The 12,756-nt window shown below is 39.6% G+C and overlaps 1 protein-coding gene across 5 annotated transcripts; it reads right to left on the minus strand.

Moving 5' to 3' along the window:
• Nucleotides 1-1,536: 1,536 nt before the first annotated feature.
• LOC121906935 lies at nt 1,537-12,311 on the minus strand. Of its 5 annotated transcripts, none has more exons than XM_042426299.1 (14): nt 11,880-12,311; nt 11,397-11,532; nt 9,749-9,891; nt 6,531-6,626; nt 6,315-6,404; nt 5,607-6,189; nt 4,560-4,629; nt 3,558-3,644; nt 3,399-3,458; nt 3,189-3,299; nt 2,582-2,691; nt 2,375-2,481; nt 2,153-2,234; nt 1,537-2,064 (listed from the first exon to the last, which is right to left on the minus strand). In XM_042426299.1, the coding sequence occupies exons 1-14, from the start codon at nt 12,150-12,152 to the stop codon at nt 1,814-1,816; spliced, it is 2,199 nt and encodes a 732-aa protein (XP_042282233.1). In that variant the 5' UTR covers nt 12,153-12,311; the 3' UTR covers nt 1,537-1,813. The 5 variants fall into 5 exon arrangements, with proteins under 5 accessions (XP_042282233.1, XP_042282317.1, XP_042282401.1 ...); XM_042426383.1 differs by having other exon boundaries at nt 4,560-4,626; nt 9,749-9,894; XM_042426467.1 differs by having other exon boundaries at nt 3,189-3,284; nt 9,749-9,894.
• Between the last annotated feature and the right edge of the window lie 445 nt (nt 12,312-12,756).

Below are 12,756 nucleotides of genomic sequence, written 5' to 3' on the forward strand. Positions count from 1 at the left end.
TTTCTTCAGGATTAAAGGACGGGTTCACATTTTTTAAACTGTGTCTTAAAACAACAGTCAGGTGCCCAAATAAACATTGAAACAGGTTTTTGTTACCACAATCATTCCTCCTGCTCATACCGACCATTGGCCCCCAGCACGTACAATGTAAGTGAAGGGCCTCCTTCTGTGCAAAAATGTATTTAAAAGTTTTCTGAAGCTAATATGAAGCTTCAGCCATCTAAATGAAACAAATCAAGTACATATATTTCAACATTACAGTCTTTTTATAGCCAAAGTTCCTCTTTCTGTTACCGTCCTTCCGCCGCAGCTCAACAGGGAACACTGTCCGAGGAAACGCAAAGAGGGAATTTGATGCTAAAAAGACTCTACATGTGGCAGATACCCACTTAATATGACTAATTTAGACTGCTGAAGTCTCAAGTAAGCTTCAAACTTTTCAAAAAATGACTGTGTGGACACACATGGATTTTGGCCCCTATCATTTACATTGAAAGTGCATTTGAAGGGGATCTTTTAATAGCCAGTGTGAACAGCGAGGAAAACCTCTTTCAGTGTTCATATGGACACCTGACTATTGTTTTAAAACACTTAAAAAACTGTGAACCTATCCTTATGGATTAAACATATCACAAAATGTTATATTCTGACATTTGATTATTTCCTAGAAGAATAACAATTTTACAATAATATATTGTAAAAAGTAACTACATTAAGTCAGTAAAAATAATAACACAACTTTAAACCCTACACAAAACATTTACAAAGTAAAATTTGAAGAAAACAGTTGCTGAGAATAGGTGCACTGGCCTGTCAGACAGCAACTGTAATTGTTGAGGGTTAATATGTAGATGTAGATATTTACTAAATTGGGGTGTGTTGTTTTTTTATTAAATAAAATAATTGTCAGTCTGGTGGCTAAACATATTTTTGTCACTAATGCGTGTGACAAGAGTCACTTGAATGCTTTTCCCCCTCATTTCAGCATTTGTAATTTGCCTGCATGAGCACATTGAGGGAAAGTTTATTTACACAGCAGATATTTTGACTAGTCAATCGCGGGTGTAACTAAAAGTATAATCACCTGTTAACAGAGCAAACATTAATGTCAATACTTGTGCTTTTCCTACAAAAATGTTTCAATGTCTGCTCTTAAAAAGGTCAATCAATTTGATTCAAGAACCACAAAGAAAGAAGAGTGCTGTGACACTATACAGTTCACCAAAATGCAGGTTATGAGGATGGAAAACATGCTTTTCTTTTATTCAACTTGGTTCCCCCTTTATTACCAGTTTTACTTGGGGTTGGGGCTTGCAGGGACAGTTTGGGAACCACTGATGTAGACCAACTTTTATCAAACAACCATTGTTTTCACCAAGTAGCTAACTAAACATTTCTTTGCTGCTTCACAGTGCTTTGCAACTTTAAAAAAAAATCAGACTCAACAGTGCTCGATCCCATTAAAGCTTAATGAATCATAGAGAAACCTTAAACCAGTATCATGCATTTGAATAACAGAAATTAAGAACTTGAGAATGGGTTTTAAGAATTTATTTTATTGAATATTACAATAAACCTGTACATTTTAAATAAAGTGTAATCGACAGGCTAGTGCCAAATCTTAAAAATAAATTGAGTTTTTTAATTGAACTTAGTAAAAGAGGTATCAGGTGCTATGTGCAGGGCTCCCATACTGTATCCATGCTGGAAGAACCAACAGACTTACAGTGACCTGCACAGTCACTTAAATGTGCAAATAATGCATGTAATTCATTTGTTCACTGGATGTTACACAATTATTTCTCTTGGTACACTAAAGTTTGTTGTGTGTTTGTTGTGCTGATGTAAGTTCAAGGATAGTAAAGCAAGAGAGAGGAAAAGGTACAGAGAGGGTTTGTGAGGTGGTTTGGTCAGACGGTGTTGCATATACTGCAGGGCTCTGGATGCTTGATAAGGACAACAGGTTGTTACTGAATTTCTGCACTTCAGAAGTGTGGACGACATCATAGGCCTCGGGTGTCACTGCGGCTGGAGAAACTTTATGGAAAAGTTGCTGCTGGCCAGCTGAAAGTCAACACACAAGCTCTTAAAATAAAATTGATAACAATAATTAAAAATTGATAACAATAACCATAACAAACAATGATTTTACCTGTTACTAATGGTAATGAATTTCCAGGAGAGCCGATGAACTCAGTGTTACTTGTTAATTGGGGAGAGGCCACAATGAAGCCCTGGGAATAGAGAAACAGAGTCCATAATTCAACATACAGTACTAGTGTCCACTTTATATTACATAACAAGCTAATTATGACAGTTTTCATCTGTTATTCAAGTCTTTCTTAAAAGCTAATGCCATAAATAATGTTATTACTTGGCTATTGAAGACAAGAGGCTGTGGAGATTCTTCTTTCAGCTTAGGTGGTGTTGCATTTGTCTGAAGAGATGCAGGGTCCGGCTTACAATCTATTTGGTCAATGCCTGTAAGAAAATACAAAAAGACCAAATAAGGCACTTCAACAGGTTGTAAGGTAACTGACACCATCTACACCGACATGTTCTCTAATATGCTGTGACTTACTCAACTCTCCAACATCATCTTCAACTTTCACATGAACTTGTGAAGTCTGTTTCTGCCATGGCTCGAGCTCCTCCTCTTCACATTCCAGTAAAAGTTCAGACATTTTAGACCTGTAACAGAAAACAACAGCCTCTGACACACCTAGTTTAAATAATAAACAAAAACCAAATACACATTTTTACTCTCACATCTTTGTATTCTTTAACATTTTTTCATAAACATTCTCCTAACCATGTATAAGTGTAGACAAGTAGAGGTGGATAAATGTCGAATTTAAACAGTGCAACTTAGAAATGTATCCACTTCTCTCTATTATCTAGGTATATATGTAAAGTTTTGACTTTTATGCTGCCCCACTTTTCCTCTCTATGATGAGATTTGAACAAAAATTAATTAAAGACAGGAGGAAATACAGGACGCAGAAATAAATTCAGTGTGCCAAAATGGTGGATTAAAAACTAAATATATATGAATTCAGGCCAATAAACATCTAGAAGTAGTCGTCTGGTAGCAAAAGCAACAGTTTGTTCTAGTCACAATATTCAAAGAAAGTACACATTTAAATTTCATTTTTTTAAGATCCACTTTACTGAAACCGAATACATACCTTTGAGGAATTACAGGTACGTAGACGTCTTCATCACAGCTGTCATCTGCTCTTGGAGCACTCAGCTCAGCTGTTGCTGCGACATTGTCCACATCCCTATGCAAGTCAGATCTATTAGATAAAAACAATCTTATACTAGAATCAAATCAGCAAAAAAAGCAAAAGTTGTGATATAATCTGTCCTGTACAGCAGTAGTAGTATGAACTTACTCTCTGTTCTTCACACTGTTGAATTCGTCGTTATCAAGAGTGACCTCCATCTCCTCAAAGCTGCAAATTTAATTGAATTAAATATAGTTAGAGTGTCTTTGGAACATTGATACATTACTGACAGACATGCACAAAATGTGCAAAAAGATCAATACTAACCTGTCCTGGAGACAGTCCACCTCTGATGTCATAGGTGTAGAATCAAACTGATGTTCATCATCATCATCCTGCTGACACTGTTTATCTCTGAAGACATGATTAAAATCCTTGTTTACCAACAAATAAACATATTACAACTCATTTTATAACATTTCAAAAGTTATTAGAGCGTTTTGCAGTAACAGGTGTGTAATTGTTTGTGTGGCACGCAGGTGGTGAGCACAACACAAACACCTATAAAATACAATGCCATCAAATGCAAAAGCCATTAATAAACAGCATTCAATGCAATACAATAGTATCTGGGCCTCTGTATTGTATGGAATCAAATGCTATTTTGTATCCATCCATCCTGAAATTGATGTTGTTGTTATCTAAAACAATACTGATGCCAAAAGTCTCACTGCATGTCAGTAGTTCTCTACCTGAGATGTTCATTTTTTTTATGTATTTATATTTTTTATATCAATATATCGGTTTTTGTAGACTGTAAAGAAGGGTACAAGTAGTGCAAAGGTGTGTAAGAGTGCAAAGGGTGTACAATGATGGGCAACCACGCACTGCCATCTGAAATATTTGGTAGCAAATGTCATCATAATCAAAACTCAGTTGACAAAACTCAACAAATTACCATTATTATTACCACTACAGTTCTAGTAGCATGATGTACTGAAGTTCTGCATGTGGTTTGTCCAAGTGGTGTTGCCATACCCCAGCAGAAGCTGTTGCTCGACTGCTGTGGGTCTGTGGCGCGTGCACGACTCAGATCAGGCAGCAACACTCCCCCCTGTAGCTCTGGCAAACCAATCATTGCTGACTGATGTGAACACATGACTACTGGTGCACCAGCGCAGGAATATCACGTTTTCCCCCCCAACTTTATTATATTTATTTCACTCATGGAGGATACATGTTCCAGACAGTTTTTATTATAAAAATTGCTGTAAATATACTTCACAGTATAAAAATATAAAAATAAATTAATTTGGCATGTTCCCTCACCTTGACAATGACGATAGCGTTCCACTCCCTCTCCTCTTCGACTTGGCCTTAATTTCCTTCAGTGGATCTTCTAAGTAAAAACAAGAAAACAGTTAAAAGTTATATACTGAGCTTTTGATTCATGACTCGGACTGATTAATAATGGCAGTTTTCATACTGTGGTCTTATTGGCTAAATCAGTAACCAATTTCAGGTGTTTACTGTAGTAAAGAGACAAATACAGTTTGAGAAGAAAAAGCTGACATAAAAAATAAGGAAAAACACTGCAAAATGGTAAAATCACATATTGGCTAAGCTGAATAGCCATGTTCATTACAAAATAGTGTAATAAAAAATACAGGCTACGATAATCTGACAATGTTCAACAGTTGGGTGATTGTGTCAAAGCAGTTACATATGCCAAAAGAAGTGCTGTAAGGAGTTTGAAATATGTTTGTTTGCATTTACCAGGCAAGATGGGTCTAAAAGGATGCTATTGAGTTGAATTCTGGTTGGAAGTGTAGGATCCAGTGTTTTAGGAGCTTGAGCTGTACTAGGGCCTTAAAGTCAAAAAATCTCAGCTGCTGCTGCATCAATCTTTATATTTGGAAGTGCTTCACCATAACTGTGGTTCACTTTTTTAATGGCTGTTGTTTCTAAATTGTATAAATCTCATTTTCCCTCATTTCTCTGAGTGCATGTTCTTTTTTTTTTATACTTTATCGTCATGTCCATATGTATGCTATGAACTTAATCATTACCAAGTACCTTTCTGATATTAAACAGACACAGTGATTAAGATACAGTATTTTTGCCGATGATAATTTACAGGTAAATGTGTGATGAGTTGAACATTATTGAGTGTCTTCACTGGCATAAAGGCCATTTGTAAGCAGGACCATGAATACAAACTGCTTTATAAATCCACACAAAAGAAATCTGCCTCTGTGTGTGCACAGTTTTATTTAAACCTACACAGTTTATGTATCTGGTCCCTGAAAACAAAATGGGACAAAAAGTTGAAGTCTGACACCTTTGTGAATCCAGGAAAATCACAGCAACCATCACCTGAAATCTGATGAGGCAGAGTGCCTTCCAGCTGTTGACTGACCTCCAAGATTTTGTCCCATTCAGTCCTGTTCGTTTCTGGGTTGAGGTATGCTTTCTGAATTTCAAAAAAGGTTTTGTGCCCCATGAAATTCAGGTGCAGATGTTTGGCCCATGTCTTAAACTGTGTAAAGCTGCCTCCAGAAAAAGGAATGGAAAGAGCTGTAAGAAGATGGATTTCAGGAAACGCATCCCAAAGGAGAGGAGATGACATCCATGTGCCCCTGTGTCCACCAAGGCAGCTCCATGCCACCTTTGTCTGTGCACCACAGTGAGACATGTTTTTTTTGGTTATTGGCTTTCCACAAGTCTGACACTTTTTGAACAACTCCATCAAACAGCTGTTGTTCACAATAGTCCTTGACCCACTCAAGTCTTTCTCTGTGTTCTCATCTGATTTAGATGCTGTTGTAGAGCTTAATTCAGTCTCTTGGTGGGAGCTCTCATTCAGACAATCCTTAGATGCTGCCGCACTGCACGAACCTTCCCTGAGTTCAGCTGGAGGAGGGGATGGGGATGAGGTGCTCGGAGCTCCTGAGGCAATCTGGGATAGGAGAGACAGATATAAAATGGGTTAGAAGTAGCTGTGCATGCAACATACTTAGTGTTGACTTCATGTTTATCTTATTTACACAGACAAAAAATATCAATATCACATGTTATACTTACAAGAACTGGTACGGAGGGCAAAGGTGACTCTGTATCCACATCAGTATCTTGAACACCCGAGAAAGAAGCTTGTGAAGATGTACTTGGACCCTTGAATAAAAACAGATATTGTAAGGCCAGTGGTGCAATGTTCTCATAACACAGATTAATCACATGCTAACCCATGATATCAAAACATGAAATATTAGGAATATAGCTTTACTGCGTCATACTTACTGAAGTTAACACAGAGGTCCTGTTTGACTCTGTGTCCACACTGGAACCTGAAAACACTGAGGTGGATGCCTCTGCAGCTGTACTGGGAGTGTTCACCTAATAAAAAAAAAATTAGAAATGATATAAGCAGTGGAAGTTAATTATGATACCATTTTCCACCTAACAGTTTCCACTCAGTTTTCGTTTGGAACATGAATGGGCACATGTTTCTTATGCCAACTTGAATCAACAGTTCAGTGCGTCAAGTAAACAAAATACTTTTCCCAGCCTCGGTTCATGTATCCAAGTCACAGAGTTAAGTGTTTGCTTTTCCACTAAAACCAGTACCCAGTGAGCTCTGGATAACCCAGGTCATGTAACAACATTTTCTTGAATCACAAGTACTCACGAATCCCTACAGTCATCCATATTGCTGCGCAATAAAAAAGATTTTAGACATGTCTGAAGTCATGCCACTGTTTCCTAACCAAAACAAAGATGATATATGTCCATGGCATGCTAAACTTGCAAGACTTAAAACGTTTTATAATCATTTATATTTGATTGACCCTCAGATCAGCAGTAAATGTTGTCAAATTGCCTTAGCACTGTGTTTATCTCATTATTAGACTCAATTGGCTTCTCAATTGGAGTGTAAATAAACAACTCACTGTTTTAGCCACAACCTCGACCTTGTTGATTGATTCAGGCATTTTAGCCAACTATAGACCTATATCTAACCTTGCCTTTCTCGCTAAGATCCTTGAGAAAGTAGTCGCCAATCAGTTGTGTGACTTTCTACACAACAATTCTTTATTTGAGGATTTTCAGTCATTATTTAGGGCGCATCACAGCACATAGCATCATAGGACTGTTGACCACACTGCATGCACTTTAGAGACGGTCCCTAACTTCAGCCCCTCATTTTCCTTGTATACTGTCGACTCCGCAAGGTTTCCAAAGCAGTACACATCAACGACGGGTCGTGAGGTAAAAAAAAAACCTGTACAGCATCGGTCAAGCTTTATTCTGTAATGCACAGCAGATCTAGTGGGGATTGGTGATCTCATTCAAAAGTTATTGAGGATTAACGCGGCCTAATGTCTTAATATCCAATATCAAACTCTCTACACCAGGTCGACTGTCTCACCTGTAACATTACGCGTTTAGTTTTGGGGGGCGACTCTTTGTCAGTTTGCATCGCTCCGCATCTTTTCATTGGAAACCGATAATAACTCACTCCACTGCGACGTTTTCTCTTGTGGTCCTTGAACGCCGGTACGATGCACCATTATTAGCTAAAGTCCGTGTAAAGCAATGATAAGTAGTTTCTGTGGACTACCTACTATAACTATAACAGAAGCACACAAGGCAACTTACACTCACTAATGGGCTCGTACCGCCGACGATGGTACCAGATGTCGGCGGGACGGGAGGATGGACGCCGGGGAGGAAGATAGTCGGTTCGGCTCCGTTCACCAGTAACAGCGGATTATCCGTGAATCCCATCTGTCTCTTGTGAAAGTTTGTAAAACAACCCGGTGTGAAATGGTCACTGCAGAGGCGGGTGTTGCTGGTCATCCTCAGCTCTCCATCAATGCGGCTCTTCACAAAATCAATCCATCTCTTCTTCAACTCGTCATTCTTCGGAAATTTAAATAAGGAGACCGAGTTCTTCTTCTGGCATCCAGGGAGGATGCATTTGCGGGCCGCGGGCATAGCTAGCTAGCAAACTGTGGGCTGTAGTGAGTGTAGAGACTCGCGATTGAGCTTAGTGTTCCCAACTTCCTGAAATAGAAATACGGAACACCGGCGGGGGGTTGGGGGAGGTCCCTGACATCCATGGGTAGGTCCAGAGGAGGTCTGGAGGGGGAGGGGGGTCGTAGCTATCATGAGGGTAACCTCGAGTCTGAAACATGGATGTATAAAGAGAACTAGATACAGTGTTTGATTTTGAAACAGTAGCCTCGTGTTGTTGTTATTTAGCCTTTCTCATGCTATTGCACAGTTAAATCAATTCATTTTATTTTATGAAAAAAAGCCCCCTCTAAATTTTTAACAGCCCCCTCCTGGACCACCCCACACACCTTTGTGAGGTTTATATCCTTGATATGACAGAGTCTTCAGTAGCTCATTCAGTTTTGAATGCTGCTGAGGTCTGGTGTTTATGAGCAATGACGCACTGCTTTCAGGCCTGCAGGTATCTCCAGCAGTCCTGACCTTTTGTGTCAGCAAGGGTTGGGAGTTTGAAATAAAGATAAATGTTTGGGTTGTGCCACAACCCTGGTTTTAAGAATGAGAGTGAGAGTTTGTACAATCACGCCTCGCTGACACCCGTTCAGGAGCTAAATTCCAGGTACAAGAGGAAGTTGTACAGTCTGTGATAGTATATATACTGCTGGGCAGGCTCAGTGACATAGGCTCAAGGGGTGATATACTGCAAAATACAGTGAGATTTACCTGGCGGTGATATGCTTAATCAGCATGGTGTGAACTCATTTGCTAAGGGCTTGAATGTGACAGATGTTCATTTGTATCTAAAAGTCCTGCACCACAGCTTTAAGATCCCCAAAACTAACATGATCTTTGCAGTCTATGTAATTTCCAACATGTGAGTCATACGATTCATACTTGTATGTTAGTAGCTGGAAAATACTGGGTCACACTTGATTGAGGTCTAAAACTGTAGTTATGTAAGTCAAAGTCTTTGTTGGTTTTCAGTGTGTTCGCTGCAATGCTTTTACACTGGAGTTACAAGTCTGAGGAAAGTGTTGACATTATTGTGACCCTTAAAATGTCGGTATTCTTTAATTAATTTTACCCGTGAAGAGTTCAAGCTACTGTAACTACAGGGTCTTCAAGCCTGTTTGTGATAGTTGAGTAATTACGGGTGTGAGGGCTGGAAAATAATTGGCATTACTATTGTTTTTTTATGACAGCGTTACAGGTCTTACTATTGATGTGATGGGGGAAAAAAATCAGTGATTCCTGGACTGAGGGGGCACAGAGCCATTTCAGGTCATGAGACCAGGAGGGAAAATGTGGACTTAAATTGAAGTTGAATAGAACTTTTACACATTGCAGACATTTGACTTGTCAACCACAGGTGTAACTAAAAACATAATTAACTGCTGACAGTTTGTTCTTCAGTCTACGATAGCAGAGTAAAAAAAACAATGATTAGCAGCTGTACTTGTAAACCATCTTAGTACTAAATAGAGCAGACACTGACAGCTTACCTCTATTCGGCTTCGCTTCTCCCGGGGCTCTCCCTCACCATGGCCGTTGTCACTTCCAAAGAGAGCGGGCACAGCAGATGTCATCAGCAATTTCTTTATGGCTCCTCGTATCATCTCTGACTGCATGTCCCTGTTGTAGTCATCTGCTGCAAAATGCAAAGAGCATACCTGAAGATTTCCCAGCACTGATATTGGTGTGTTCTCGTCATATTTGGGGGTTTTTATCGCATGGAGTCATTCTTTGCACTGTTCAACATCTGTTGGTAATTGGTGGTAGCTTATGCTTGCTCCCTCCTCGCTCTTCTTTCTGTAGTTGTCGCATCCAGGCACCATACAACAAGAAGGCATTTTTGTTGTCAACAAAACTAGTTCAATTCAATTTATGTATTTTTTCATTTTTCTGATTGAAGAATTAAGTATTTTAGATGCCTTTCTCACTTTTTGTACACAAAGTTGCATTTGAAACGCCCAACTCCACAAGCTGGGCAGGTTTTGGAAGGATTGGGAGGTTGGGCATCAGAAGCTCACCTGCAATGATCCTGGTATATGTGGGCACTGCCGGCATGCCTCCGCAAGCAGGAAAACTCAGCTTTCTCAATCAATATAGCATGCACTGAGGAATTTATTTCTTCAACCGACTACATTTACCATCAAAACTGATTGCACATAAAACAATTAGGTCTATCTGCGGACTCGCAGCATCTACATGGCACACCCACTTGGTTAGATTTAGGAATGAGCAGTGAGATGGTTAGGGTTAAAGTTAGGGGTCAGGGAGTGTGTGTCATGTAGTAAAGTGGGTGTGTCATGTAGGTCTGCAAGACTGCAGATAGACCCTTCTCACATAAAATGTGGCAAGATTTCCTGTTACCATAACCGTTAATGTAGGGACACTGTTGCTGGCAATAGTCACTTTTAAAAAAAATTTTTTTTTACAGAGTTTGTCTATAAACATAATTTCCCCAGTCTGATAATGATCGTTTTTATTTTAGGGTTACCATCTCTTTTCAGTAGGTAGCTAGTTTACTTACCTCCCCAACTACAACAGTAATGTTCATTCACAACCTCATCCATATATATATTCTAAGTTGCTGAATCATTTGTACCTACAATGAGAAGGACAATACCAGCATCCTGAGTGTTCTGTCTATTGTTCTCACCAGATAATGACAAAATAATTCCTCCTGTGTTGACAAAGGTTAGACACATGCGATTAAATTGGAGGGGCTTTAAGGCAGTGGCTCTTAATCAACATGTGCTGCAAACCATCTATGGCACATATCTGCAGCTCTTTGGGGAAATGCAAGGGCCAGTCTTGAACAAATCAGCTGTAGGAAGAACAAATGAACAGGATGTTTCATAATAACCTCACATTATCTGTCACATTTTGCCAGATACATGCCCAAGCCTCTCCTGTAGATACACATGTACCTTTACTCCTCCTTTAGTTGTTACTGACACCTGGCCTATTGCAATAGAGAGTGTTCATGTAACTAGAGCTATAACAACCCTTTATTCACACAAATGTTCAGCAGTATCAGGGAAATTAATATAAAAGTACAGCACAGTGACACATATACCACTTATTAATTTGCAACAGAGAAAATCCCACCAATAAATGTAATAGAAACAGCAGGTAGACACTCACCCTGGCTTCTCTTGGAAGGTTTCACTTTGGCTTGTACAGTGGCAGGATGCAGACCCACCGGGCACGTCTGACACGCAGTTTCTTTCACTGCAGGGTCGCTCTCAGTCTGACATGCAACCTCCCTAAAAACGCGGCTCTGGAAACGAGAGTATGTCGTTATAAGATAGATATCTGTTTATAGAGACTATTATTTATGAAATGGGCTCAGTAACGGCATTTTGCATGTGGTAACGTTATAATAATTTTATAATAGCTAACGTCAAATCAGTGTTCGCTTGCATAACGTTAACTGGAGGGTAAAATAATGACAACGTTAATATTATAGGATGAACAGAATAATGATCAAATTACTTACTGTCGTCGGCAGGGACCGCTGTAAATTATCACAGAATGTGCGTTTTTCGGCACACAATTTTTGGATAGTTGGCAGGACAATAACGTTAGCGTTACAGCGTTCAACTTAAGTCCAGGTCGCACACTCACCGGGGTAGGAAAGGGTAGAAAGTTTGCAGGGTTGGGAACTGCAGAAGGAGTGAGGCGAAGGTGGCAGGTTGACACAAATCCCAACTCGACCTCCATGTAGTTGGAATAGCACTCTCGTGAAAAATGCAGATTGCAGATGTACATAGCAGCGGTGTTGCTGTCGAGGGACCGTCCTGCCATCTGCAACCACCGCCGAGCCATATGACGGTCTGAAGGGAAAGAATGAAGTCCGGTGGTGCTTTTACAGCCGTCAAAAGCACAAGTCCGAACCATTGCGCCGAAACTGAAAAACACCAAGTAAGTAGGAATATGCTTCTTGGTAGAAAGTGCAATAAAGGCGCAAGGTTATTGAGGATATCAAAACATAGCGTAAACTCCTGTGAATGATGTGTCCCGATAGTCTCGATCGCATCTATCGTCTTTCCCCGTTTAGATGAAACCACGCCCACTTCCGTATGACGAAAGCCTCGACGGCCGCGTTACTATGGAAACCACGCTCCAAAACAACGCTATTCTCCCTCAAATCTGTGTGTACAAATGCATAGTATTACATTTATTACAGGTAACAACGTACAAAAACAAACTTATAAGTTACTGCAATCACATCAGGATACAATAAAGGAGAAAAACTTTATCATAAATACAAGTGGAAATCTTTAATGCAAATCTTTCTTCATGCTACTCTGTCCAGCTTGTTTTCAGTCAGTCAGGTTGCAGAATAGTGCAGGAACAAACTCCCCAAAAGGCCCTTAGTTGACCTTGACATGACCTTGTTTTTCATAACTTTGACATGTTCCCATCATGAAATAGATGGTCATAATTTTTCTTTTTACTGCAAAAGTCATTGAATACATCAATGAAGTGTTTCACCACATAT

This window comes from Thunnus maccoyii, chromosome 1 (assembly GCF_910596095.1).
Source record: "Thunnus maccoyii chromosome 1, fThuMac1.1, whole genome shotgun sequence".
NCBI lineage: Eukaryota > Metazoa > Chordata > Actinopteri > Scombriformes > Scombridae > Thunnus > Thunnus maccoyii.

What these genes read in the sequence shown, in the direction of transcription:
- LOC121906935 (XM_042426219.1), bottom strand. Translation starts at nt 12,152, where the DNA reads ATGGTTCGGACTTGTGCTTTTGACGGCTGTAAAAGCACCACCGGACTT. An exon ending in AACAGTGTGAAGAACAGAGA is followed by an intron (nt 3,300 to 3,398) that starts GTAAGTTCATAC and finishes TTTATCTAATAG; the next exon opens with ATCTGACTTGCATAGGGATG. An exon ending in TTCATTACCATTAGTAACAG is followed by an intron (nt 2,065 to 2,152) that starts GTAAAATCATTG and finishes GTTGACTTTCAG; the next exon opens with CTGGCCAGCAGCAACTTTTC.